General features: G+C 38.6%; 1 protein-coding gene across 8 annotated transcripts in view; it reads right to left on the bottom strand.

The window, feature by feature from the left end:
* The window catches only part of ZFPM2 (zinc finger protein, FOG family member 2), a 437522-nt gene that overhangs the window by 126200 nt on the left and 297632 nt on the right, over window positions 1–13690 (bottom strand). For all 8 annotated transcript variants that reach the window (XM_034763468.1, XM_034763465.1, XM_034763469.1 and 5 more), the window contains one exon: window positions 7764–7875. In XM_034763468.1, coding sequence (XP_034619359.1) covers window positions 7764–7875 — 112 coding nt within the window. The remainder of the gene's footprint in view (window positions 1–7763; window positions 7876–13690) is intronic.

Raw genomic sequence — 13690 nt, 5'->3', positions numbered from 1 at the left:
CAGGAATCACTATAAAACAAACTACAGATAAATCCAGCCCTGTTTTCTTCCACATAGACCTTTTACATACAGCTCCGATGGGGCTGTTCGAAAAGAATGACCAAGTTTGATTTTAGGCTTCTAGGTCATGGTTTCACCTTGACAACAGCTCTTTCATTTCAAGCAATAACATTTGCCAGGATCCCTAAGGTGCTTTCATTTTTGTCAAGAACTGGAAAAAAAACACCTATGAAAAAATGATAAATCTTAATTTACAAGCTGCAGGACTATCTTTGTGTCTCCAGCACAAAACTTCAAATCCAATCCAAGAACTGGATGTGTATTAGAAGTCTTCAGATTTAAACCTTGTCCACCATGATCAAACTGGATTTATGGAGCATCATAACTCTCCAGACACCATCCAGCAGCTTATTAATTTAATAGACTCCTGTCCATTCCATGATGTTCCTGCCCTGACAGTCTCTCAAGATAAGGCGAAAGCCTTTTGACAGGACAGAGTGCATATATATTTTCTTCTGTTTTCTTGTGGATGGGGTTGTCAACAACTTGAAATGTGTGGCTCAGCAAATTTGTTTTTTTCCCCCTTGTAACTTTGCAGGGAAGATGACAGCCAACACTCTGTAAACTAGAGGGGTCATGAGGCCTGTGGTTTCCTCCAACCCCCAGTATTTATTTAGCATAAGGGTCTGCAAAATAAACATGAACCGAGTAAAAAGTAAAAGGAAAATAAATCACATTTCATAACTAGTGTGTAGCTGTGGACAGGGGCAGGGAATTGGCAAAGGCTCTCATTAAGTACCAATTATTTCCCTTGAAACTTATTTAGAAAAATCAGGGGGAAATATACTCCCCACATATTGAGGTTAATAACAGAAATCTTTTCATGATTATCTTATTTAATTTTTGCAAGTGGATCTAAATTTGAAGAAGTATTTATTTTCACAAGGCTCCAGTGTGCAATTCAAACTGTGCTTGTTTTCTGTGCCCAAGATACACTCATGGGTGAGCATAAGAGTTAATGTCCCAGTTCAAGGCATTGTTTGCTGCTCCACTCCCAAAGTCTACTATTCCATGGAAGTCATATGTCAGTGTTCTGTAGCTAACCCTCCCTGAAAATAAAAGGAATTCAGCTCTCAAAGAACAAAATAAATGTCCCAATATTTGTGAGAGAGCACAGGAAAAATTTGCACATACTACCAAAAGAGAAAACAACCCAAAATTAACATATGGCATGGCTGACATTTCAATGAAATGCACAAATAATGAATTGCTTGATGAAGGAATTATATCAGTTCTTTTGTGCTGCATTTCTGGACAAGCAAAATACATGACTAACATCTAGAGGGACTGGAAGAATTAAGCGTGTGATTTTAGGTAAATACAGCAGACACACAGTAGAGATATACAGTACAGCCTTTCTGAGGTCATTCACAAGACCCTATCCTCTCCACATTTAATTCCCTACAGTGAAACCAGCTGACAAGCATATTAAGTAAAAAATGAAAGAAAAAGTATTTGTTGTTCTCTCTTCCCCAAACCTCAGTCTTTCTCTGTTTTTGGATTGTGAGTTCCATGGGGCAGGTACTGTTCATGCCTTCTTGTCTCTCTGGAATGCACCCAAGACACAGTGGGTGCTATCATAAATAAACAATAAATACAATATCTTGCCCTGCTTGCTGATGCCACATGGGGTATAGCAGGGGTGAGTGTGCGGAAGGTTCCTTGGCCAACCTGCCAGCTCAATGATTCTCCAAAAAGGAGCAGCATGAATGGTGCCCTTCCAGTACATTCTTTCTACTGGTCATGGCCCATTTGCTAACCCTTCTCATAGTGGTCATGAGGGCATACTGCCCTAGTGCTAAATGGGTGGGAAAGAATCTCAGGCCCCATTCCTCCAACACACGTCAGCTATTTAGAAAAGGATTGGACATTGCTATTATTATACATGTACACTGCACACACAATCTTATTTTTTACCCTATATCAGCATTTTACAATTTATCAGAGCATTACAAAGAGAGAAATGTAAACACATACACTTTCACACACAAATAGCCAATAAGGGCTGGTCTACACTAGTGGGGGGAATCGATCCAAGATATGCAACTTCAGCTACGCGAATAGCGTAGCTGAAGTCGAAGTATCTTGGATCGAATTACCTGGGGTCCAGACGGTGCGGGATCAACGGCCGCAGCTCCCCCGTCGACTGCGCTACCACCGCTCGCTCTGGTGGAGTTCCGGAGTCGACGGTGAGCGCGTTCGGGGATCGATATGTCGCGTCTTAACGAGACGCGATATATCAATCCCGGATAAATCCATTGCTACCCGCCGATATGGCGGGTAGCGAAGACGTACCCTAAGAAATCTGTAACATCACAGAAGGCATGTTTACCGAATAGAGGCTGTCCATGGGGACTAACATTCTCTCTACAGATACTGCATTCTGATTGTCTACACGGAACATAACAGTATACATTTATACACATAGGGATTTAAACAAAATATGCATTTAATAATATGTGAAAGAACATCTAGAATTCTGAAGTATATGCTCCAAGTTAACCTTTGGCCTACTAAAAAAATCCCCTTTGACCCATAACAAAATACACTCATATCCTAAGAATATTTGACCTATACCTCATTAGGGTTCTGATGCTATGTGTCGGTACAGCAATTTAGCATTGTATTAGCTGAAATTGCGAAATGCATTTGTTACTGGAGAACTCACTTGCTGGAGAAAGATATGGTATCAAGAATTTCACAGAACAACTACAGAAAAGTAATCCTACGTCACTATAGAAAAAAATTAAAATTCCTCCTATTGTAAAGTGGCCTTCACTACAAAGGTAAAACAGACTAAATTTTCTTTAAACAAGAAAAGTTAACTAAAAAGAATATTCAGTTCTGTATGGCAGAGTAACTTAGCCCTTTTACAACAGTTGTATATCTTCAAAGCATTGTATACATATTAGCTAACTAGCTAATTAACTCCCACAGCACACTAGTGAGGTCGGTATGGAGGTATTATTTACAGACTAAGACACATAAAGGTTAAGAGACTTGCCCAAGGGCACACAGCAAGTCATTAGCAGCGCTGAGATTAGAACTCATGAGAGTCTGGTACCCAATTCTGTCCCCTAGCCTATACTATTTTTTTAACATTGCCTATTTATAAATTTGCTACATGGCACAATTTCAGTGTGGGTATCTGTCATTTTAACTAATCTCATCCTGTAAATCTACCCTAGCAGACTTGTTCACCATTATGATCAGAGAATAGACGTTTTGGGGCAGCTTTTAATAGTAACATCTGTTTGAACAACAAGAATCCAAGCCTTAGATATGTGGTGAATCATTCCTCAATAGATTTTTTTTCTTTTCCATTTTTGTATTTACAAAAATAAAATGAAGCATTATTAGTTCTTACCCTAAGGCAACATCCTTTCTAACTGGGATTTTGTATTTTGTTTTAGACTCTCAGCTAGCAGTGACTGCAGTTTTACTTGTGGAGGAATACAGGTTTTCATGGTATTTAATACCACATAGCAAACACTACTGGGACAATTAACAATATCACTCTGTAGAATTATTTACAAACAAATCATTAATAATTTTTGAATACCAATGGGGTAAGAACAAATGTTTTTTTCTGCTGCATCCTCTTAGTAATAACTAAGGGCATAAACTACGCAGTAAGGCCAGACAGAGAATGAAATAACATCAGTAAATCACTAACATAAATGTAAAAACAACCAATGCATAACATGAAATGAAATGACAGAAGGCTCAAGAAATATTTGAGTTGTTGTTGCTGTACAACTGGGCCAGTAGATGGCTCTTTTTCAGTAGCTCTAAGGCCAGTCGGCCAGTATTCCTGACCTCAAACCATTCCTGAAGAACATGGCAATCTGAATCCGAATTGAAGTTTTAAAAGCAGCCATTTTATGATCTTTGGTTTCCAATACAAACATGCTCCACAGCTCCTATTTGAACTTTAAACACCCTCAGTCTTATGCAACATAATCAAGCAGCCTTAGACATATATTAAACATGTTGGTTTTACTGCATGGAGTTATCCTGTGGTGCTCTGCAATCAATTACTGTTATACCACCATCATTAATAATTTTCTTAATGAAAATGATTCTGTTGATCTCCGTTGTATTTTAATTATCAGAGTTAAGCATAATTACACTGCAGCTCTGAGCTGGCATGTAGACTCCTTTAGGGCGCAATTTTGTTTTAACACACTGATAATGTAATTTTACATTGTGTCAGTTGTTTAGTTATTATCCAGTCGTACAATTCCACTGTATTCCTGATAACAGATAATAACCTTAGCACCTCCTATATCCTGAAGTCATTTAAAAAGCAATATTGGAATCTCACAACTAGCTAACTTAATCGCCTTATGATTTTATAATTCCCACAGCTAAATATTTGTACAGGCACCCTGTTTTAACAATGCCACTAAACATATAGTATCCATACATTCCATATGAAAGTGAGAATGGTTTAAGTAATGCACCTAAAAATGTGTGTATGTGAGTGTGCATTGCAGTCTGTGCAACTGAATTTTGCATATTGTTTCTATTCTCTTATTTTCAGTCCCATTTAATTTGCTTAAATTCCTAACAGAGGATTTCTAGGTAATACCTCAGCCCTTTCTTAGCTTGTGGATGTATTCATAGATCCAATTTTATAGCTCTTCTAAATTTTTGCATAATCCTGTGTTAGGCATGGCTGCTTCTCAAGTACACTAAGTTGCTATGAACATACAGTTCATGCATAAATACCATCTTGGTCTGTTTCAATAGCAGCTGTATTTTGAATCATTCAACCTGTATTGTTTGAAAGAACACATTTGCAAGTCTATATAAAGCACAATTCCTAAAATCTGGTTTAAAATTTCTATTATTATGTATTGGAGAGTTCTTAAACCACTGAATAGTTTATCTTTTGTGGTTTCTAAGTGATCATTAAAACAAATAAAACAGGACATTTTTGGATTTAAATATAGTTTTAAAATAGTCTTCTCTTGTCTTTTAAACTAAGTTCACATTATACAAAAATAAGAGAAATGTAAATGGACTGCAAAAAAGTGTAGTTGCTTAAACTGTATTAATTGGACACTTTTTGCTTTCACCATTAGTCTTAATGCTAATGCACACATGACCTGAAAGGATACTAAATATCATTGCCTTCAAACCTTGAATGATTAGCTATTTTCTTATTCATAGTCTAGTTTACCTTATTCCAAAACCCCTCCATATTATTATAGATGTGTTCATGTAGATAGTAATGTATCTGTTTAATCAATTAGTTAATACTTGTAAAGTATTGTATATGTACTAAGTATTATAATAATAATACAGGCTTATGTACTTGACAAGACACTGTCTTATGGGAATTTTCAGAAGATATGTAGAAGTGAAAGAAAATTCCTACTATAACAGAAAGTTTCTACAATAAAAAGTTTGTCCACGAAGCAGGTTTAACACTATTCAAAATAAACTGCAGTTTGAATGCATAAGAAGCTCTGCCATACCACACACACAATACTTCACAAATTTTCCCACTTGGGCAGTTCATCGCAATGCTCCTAAGGAAGCATGACTGGATCCCCTTCTAGATTTGGGCCCATGTCTGTGGTATTTCAGGTACTGCAGGTTACAGAATTAATATATTGGTGTTTTGTAATTATAACAGAAAGAATTTGTAAGACCCTGGTGTGCAACTCATTTTGAACATGCTAATTCCCTGTTTTCAGCGTTTCAACTTTCAAAGGCTCGTGGCAGTTTAAAAGCAATCCTCTTATAAGTATATAAATTGCAATGATTATAGGAACAAGTTGTAATTGTTTCTAGTAAGTTTTTAGGAGTCTTTGATGTTATGATTAGTGTTTTGTATGTTAATATATTGATATGGGTGCTTATTTGCCTGGATGCTGAAATGGTCACTAGGTTGTCGCAGTAAACAAATCTTTGATCTCAGTAGGTTTATTTGGTTAGACATAAAACCTAAAAGAAATTAAACAAGAGCAGTACAAGTTCTGAAGAATTCACAAAGCACTGAGACTGGGGAGTTGAACACAAGGATAGAGAATCATAGTTTTGCAACCGGATCTTGCTTGGGAAAGCCAAAAACAGCAACAGCTGATGGGTTGTTCCCATGCCATGTGCTGCTTTCCTATAATGCTGTAACATATCCATGGTTCCACATGGAGACATCAGGTATCATGGTTGCTGACTATATCACACACCCGGTATTGTGGATTGAACTCAGAGCCTTTTGCTCCAAAAGTCTTTACATCTTGAGCTAAAATAGATATTACGTATGGGAATAATAATACACATATCTGGTCTTGGCAGGCTTAGATTTTTATTGGCAAGTGTCAGTAAATACTGATTTCACCATACACACACAAACCAACACAAAAATAATTCCCTCAATAGTAACTGAAATGTACATATAGGCAAAGTAAGAAAAATGCTGCTTGATAACTTAATAGAGGTTGATTTCAGTATATTTACTTTGCATATTTTGACGCCTGATGTTGACAGTTTATGGTTTTTGTTGTGTTTTAGCAGTTATAAAGCTTTAACTTTTTGAATCTTAACAACTACTGTCATTAAATTATTATTGTCTGATCCGCACATTGATTTCCCACAACTATGAACATTTAAATTGATAAAAATTGAAAAAAAATGCTTAAACCCCATTATTTTGCACAACTGTGAAAATTTAATTGATAAAACTAGAAAAAATGCTTAAAAATAAACATTGATTTATCTGTTGAAATTTTATATATATATATAAACATGATTTCTGCCAAGCCTACTTCAATCATTTTTGTGCGGCTGCAAAGCAGTCACACTCACTTGAGCAGGCCTGACATTCCATCCCAAAGAGGGCAGTGGTACGCATTCCAGTTCATCCACGCATTACGATATGACATCATGATACTCTATCTTGGTACAGAAAATTTACCAAAAATAACCTCAACATATTTTGATGTCACACTCTGGAATGACAAAGGCAATGACCCTGCAAGCTAGCTGCTGTTATTTTCTATGATCATGCAGACATGAATTCTTAATCCATGTAATGGTTTTAATGGTAATATCTTTTACTGGACCAACTTCTGTTGGTGGGAGAGGAAAGCTTTCAAGCCACACAGAGCTCTTGTTCAAGACCTTTCCCAGACCTAAAGAAGAGCTGTGTGTGGCTCAAAAGCTTGTATCTTTCACCAACAGAAGTTGGTCCATTAAAAGATATTACCTCACCTACCTTGTCTCTCTAATATCCTGGGATTCACACAGCTACTTCTACACTGCATACAAGATTTCACGTAACAGTCTGCAGTATAATATGCCATGGAGCAATGCGTGTTGATATGACATGTAAAAAGCCAGGGAGAACTCACTTAGAGAGTATACACACAATATGGATCTAATATTTCCCATGAGGCCTAGACTCTGAAGGTGAAATGAGCATGATATTTTATATCTGGCATATACCTGAGTAGTGGTGACTCTCTGCTTCAAAAGCATTTAATATTATTAGACAGAACATGGTGGTTTTATTATTAAAGACAGCAAAACAATTTTTTTTAAGATGTGAAGTAGGGGAATAAGAAATACTTATATACAAGACAAGGGAAACATACACTGCTCCAATTTGCTTTCTCTTATGCAATGGGTGTGTTTCAATGCTGTTATTAATTCCTTGCAAAGAAAGCAGAAGAAAATCAGCTTGTGTTTACCTTTGCTGTACACGATACAGTTGTTTTTGTTGTCTTCTACTCCCTGCCAAGTCACATCTAGCAACCACTTGGGGCCAGCAGTCAGCACCATAGGGACTGGAGCCTTTGTCTTCTGTAGAAAGGATGATAACAAATAGATGCCATTTGCTTGTGTTGATTAAGAACTTGAATAATAATAGTAATAATCATTTTATTTGCAAACAGCTAAATCTCCAAACTCATAAGCCAAGGTCTTATTCCCCAGCCTCAGGATATTTTTTAAGAAGATACAAGCAGTAAGGCTTTAGTGCTTTCACTGATCTGAATGGTGGAATTATTATCAAGGATTTTTCTGAATGATATTGGATCAGATCTCCAAGATTAGGCAGATCTCTGGTGGTTCAGAATTATAAAGGGAATGCAGATGACTTTTACAGCAAAGAGCTAAGTATTTAGAAGTGAACTTTAGACACATTGTACTTCATTATCAACAGGATCTCACTATTTCCTGAAACAGACAGGAAAGAATTCAAAGAATCAGTATCCATTTCAAAGACATGTCCTGGGTAACATTTATATTATAGTAGGAAATTATTCCGAATGGATAATGTAATTTCCCCCCATTTGCTAAGTGTTGATGTGCAATTTTACTATGGCTGAAATAATAATCATGCTAATGATTCACTACACAGGGTCTCCAAAAGTCTGTAAAAGAGGTAGTGTGAATGAATTCAAATCAGAGGAATTAAAGCATGACATCCCCAGTTCTGAAAGGCACAGAGAGACAAGGAGATACACACCAATAGTTTTAACAAAAATATATCCAGTGTACATTTTAGATTTTATACTCATAGGGTTTGGGATTTAAGAAAGTACTGTACAAGTACACAAATTATTTGTGCTTAACTCTTTTCATAAATCTAATAGCAAAAAACTGACTGATCTGGAATTTAGTAAGCCTTATCATGAGTGCCCTTTCATTGAGTGGTAGTGAAACACTGTTTAGACTTGTATCATTCAGAGTGCTTGTCCTGTATATCAAACATTATGAAACCACAACACAGAGTAAAGAGTACAATAAAAGGGTCTCAAGGTAATTTTTAACTGAATTTTTTTCATCTAGATATAATTCTGTTCAAGAGACTCCAACCTTTTCTGGGAGAATTTCTCCAGTTAGTGCCAGTAATGGTTCACTTGAGATTTTCCAGTGATTTCAAATATCTAAGGAGATGGAAAACCATGTGGTCACATGGAGATTCCAGTTGCACTGACATTTATTGAGTATTATAGAAATTTACTAAACTATTTTAAGAGGTACAATTGAACTATTGCATGTACAATATATGGTTGCAGACTACTTGCAAATAAAATGAGAAGATTATAAAGGATTTTATTTATATAAGGAAATATTATCTTATATGAATCCATACTGAATACTTTTTATTGAAGACATATTGCCATTGCTATGATGATCAATACCCCCACAACACACCTTTCAAGAGCCATGGGTCTTGCACATGCCTCTCACAACATGTGGTGTACCTCATTCAGTGCACCAAATACGCCAAGAATAACAATGTGGGTGAAATCATACAACCACAACGCTCTTGACTGAACTCACACAGAAAGATGATAAAAGACAAAAACACTCTATCACCTGTGGATGGACACTTTTCAGAAAGTGATCACTCTTTCAGTGCCAGGTTTACAATGGCTCCAGTGGCACCATGGAGCCGGGCCCATGCTCAGAAGGGTCCCCGGCCTGCTCCACTTGCACTGCGCCCCGAGACCCCACTGGCTTCCCTTGCCCACCACTTGCTCCTCTCGGCGTGCCCGCCGGCTGGCCAAGGGCTCCTCTCCACCCCCCGGCCCCACTCCCTGCTCCTCTCAGTCCCCTAGCCAGAAGTCTACACAACAGTGAAACAGACCTGCAGCCTGAGCCTCCTGAGTGAGCCCAAGTTGGCTGGCACCAGACTGCCATAGGTTTTTCTTTGCTGTGCAGACATACCCTGAGTACCTCTTCCAGACCTGAAGAAGAGCTCTGCTGTGTAGCTCAAAAGCTTGTCTCTTACACCAACAGAAGTTGGTCCAATAAATGATATTACCTCACCCATCTTGTCTCTCTGATAATATTTTTTGATCTTCTTGAGTCGGCTTTGAATCATAGAATCATAGACTCTCAGGGTTGGAAGGGACCTCAGGAGGTCATCTAGTCCAATCCCCTACTCAAAGCAGGACCAATTCCCAACTAAATCATCCCAGCCAGGGCTTTGTCAAGCCTGACCTTAAAAACCTCTAAGGAAGAAGATTCCACCACCTCCCTAGGTAACCCATTCCAGTGCTTCACCACCCTCCTAGTGAAAAAGTTTTTCCAAATATCCAACCTAAACCTCCCCAACTGCAACTTGAGACCATTACTCCTTGTTCTGTCATCCAGTACCACTGAGAACAGTCTAGATCCATCCTCTTTGGAACCCCCTTTCAGGTAGTTGAAAGCAGCTATCAAATCCCCCCTCTTTCTTCTCTTCTGCAGACTAAACAATTCCAGTTCCCTCAGCCTCTCCTCATAAGTCATGTGCTCCAGCCCCCTAATCATTTTTTGTTGCCCTCCGCTGGACTCTTTCCAATTTTTCCACATCCTTCTTGTAGTGTGGGGCCCAAAACTGGACACTGTACTCCAGATAAGGCATAACCAATGTAGAATAGAGGGGAATGATCACGTCCCTCGATCTGCTGGCAATGCCCCTACTTATACAGCCCAGAAGGCCATTAGCCTTCTTGGCAACAAGGGCACACTGTTGACTCATATCCAGCTTTTCGTCCACTGTAACCCCTAGGTCCTTTTCTGCAGAACTGCTTCCTAGCCATTCGGTCCCTAGTCTGTAACAGTGGATGGGTTCTTCCGTCCTAAGTGCAGGACTCCGCACTTGTCCTTGTTGAACCTCATCAGGTTTCTTTTGGCCCAATCCTCTAATTTGTCTTGGTCCCTCTGTATCCTGTCCCTACCCTCCAGCGTATCTACCACTCCTCCCAGTTTAGTGTCATCTGCAAACTTGCTGAGAGTGCAGTCCACACCATCCTCCAGATCATTAATGAAGATATTGAACAAAACCGGCCCCAGGACCGACCCCTGGGGCACTCCACTTGAAACCGGCTGCCAACTAGACATGGAGCCGTTGATCACTACCCGTTGAGCCCGATGATCTAGCCAGCTTTCTATCCACCTTATAGTCCATTCATCCAGCCCATAATTCTTTAACTTGCTGGCAAGAATACTGTGGGAGACTGTATCAAAAGCTTTGCTAAAGTCAAGGAATAACACATCCACTGCTTTCCCCTCATCTACAGAGCCAGTTTTCTCCTCATAGAAGGCAATTAGGTTAGTCAGGCATGACTTGCCCTTGGTGAATCCATGCTGACTGTTCCTGATCACTTTCTTCTCCTCTAAGTGCTTCAGAATTAATTCCTTGAGGACCTGCTCCATGATTTTTCCAGGGACTGAGGTGAGGCTGACTGGCCTGTAGTTCCCCGGATCCTCCTTCTTCCCTTTTTTAAAGATGGGCACTACATTAGCCTTTTTCCAGTCATCTGGGACCTCCCCCGATCGCCATGAGTTTTCAAAGATAAAGGCCAATGGCTCTGCAATCACATCCGCCAACTCCTTTAGCACCCTCAGATGCAGCGCATCCGGCCCCATGGACTTGTGCTCGTCCAGTTTTTCTAAATAGTCCCGAACCACTTCTTTCTCCACAGAGGAATCACTTTGATCGTATCACTGTACAGCACTGTTGTACTGAATCTAATATTCTTTTGTTTATGTGTATTTTATCTTTCGTATTCTCTATGCAAATGTTCATCCATAGGCTTTTCCATGTGTGCTATATTACATTATTTGTTTTTCCAGACTAACAACTGTAACAAATACAAATACAGAGGGAAACAAATAGAAATAAATATTTCTAAAAGTGACCTAAAGAAAACTAGTGACAACAAATACATTAAGTGTGGTAGGATTATAAATAGAAAGACAATGTGGCTGACTTTTAAGGATTGTTTCTAGTCCTGCAAAACTAAGATATACAAATGCAGAAGCTGTGGCTAGTATGTACTACCTTATGTGGGGAACTGTGATGCAAATTTTATCTTCATTACATAGATTTGGAATATGGATTTAAAGCAATAATTTGATTTGACTAGTTGAGATTTTTTGATTATGTTATGCTCCTATTTAAATCACTAACAAGCCATATATATGACAACACCAGTTATGTAATCAGAGCATGCTATTTACATAACGATCCTGCAAACAGACATTATATAAATGAGACATGCACAGAAGAAACAACAAAAAGAGGGAAAGACAATCAAATCATTAACCCTTCCCTCTGCTATTAAAAACAAATATGAGCCTGATTTTTTTTCACACTAAAATAATTTTCCACTGCTGGGGCGATGAAAAATGCCCTTTGCACACATAAGAATCAGGCCCGTATGTGTTTAAAATCACGGCAAGCTTTAGCAGCAAAGTCAGCCTGCAGTCAATGGGAGCTGAGTGTGCTCAGCAGCTCGTAGGGTCAACTTCTGATTTAAGTTCACGTTACTGTTTGCACACTTATTCATGGTCTCGGGTTGCCACAGAAGTAATCAAAAGGTAGAGTAAATCTATTCCGGCAATAGTCCTTGACAAGTAGATAATACATTAAACAGACAAATAAATAAAAGGCCTATTTTAAGCTACAGTCCAAGTTTAAGCAAAAAGAAGGCTTCTCTTATCCAGTAAGTGCAGAAAAGGACACACACTTACTGTTCTCTAAGTTCCAGCTTCCACTTCCGCAACTCTCCTGGCTTTTCTCTTCTCAGACATCTGACCTTTCATTCCTTTCCTCCTCACCTAGACTTTCTGTTGTGCCTCAAGTGGCTGTTATTACTATTTGCATTAAAGTTGTGCCTAGAGGCCCCATCAATATCAGGGCCTATTTGTGTTTGGCATAGCAAGAGACAATCCCTGCTCCCAACAGTTTATAATTTAAATAGACAAGACATGGTGAAGGGTGAGAAAAAGGAAGTACTATTACCCCCATTTACTGGCCTCGTGAAGGGGGGTGGGGGAGAAGCTGTAGATGTGATATCTTGATTTTAGTAAGGCTTATTGACATTCCATACGTGAATTAGGGAAATGTGGTCTAGATGAAATTACTATAAAGTGGATGCAAAACTGGTTGAAAAACCAAACTGAAAGCGTAGTTATTAATTGTTTACTGTCAAACTGGGGGAACGTATCTAGTGAGGCTCTGCTGGGGTCTGTCCTGGGTCTGTACTGTTCAATATTTTCATTGATGGAGTGAAGAGTATGCTTATAAAATTTGCAGATGATACCATGTTGCGAAGGAGTGCTAGTCGTATGGAGGATAGGATTAGAATTCAAAACAATCTTGACAAATTGATGACCTGGTCTGAAATCAACAAGATGGAATTCAATAAAGACAAGTGCAATGTACTAGATTTAGGAAGGAAAAATCAAATGCACAATTACAAAGTGGGGAATAATTAGTTAGGCAGTAGTACTGGGGAAAAAGATCTAGAATCATAGTGGATCACAAACTGAATATGATTAAAAAATGTGATGCAGTTGGCTAATATCATTCTGGGGCGTATTAAAAGGAGTATTGTATGTAAGACATGGGAGGTAATTGTCCTGCTCTATTCGGCACTGGTGAGGCCTCAGCTGAAGTAATGTGTCCAGTTCTGTCTGGCACACTTTAAGAATGATGTGGACAAACTGGTGAAAGTCCAGAGGAGAACAAAAATGATAAAAAGTTTAGAAAACCTGACCCATGAGGAAAGGTTAAAAAAACTGGGCATGTTTAGTCTTGAAAGAAAGAAAAATTAGGGGGATTTGATAACAGTCTTCAAATATGTTAAGGGTCGCTATAAAGAGGATGGTGATC

The sequence above is a fragment of the Trachemys scripta genome, chromosome 2, assembly GCF_013100865.1.
Source record: "Trachemys scripta elegans isolate TJP31775 chromosome 2, CAS_Tse_1.0, whole genome shotgun sequence".
Lineage (NCBI taxonomy): Eukaryota > Metazoa > Chordata > Testudines > Emydidae > Trachemys > Trachemys scripta.
The sequence above is the reverse complement of the archived record's forward strand: the minus strand, read 5'-3'. Positions and strand labels throughout refer to the sequence as shown.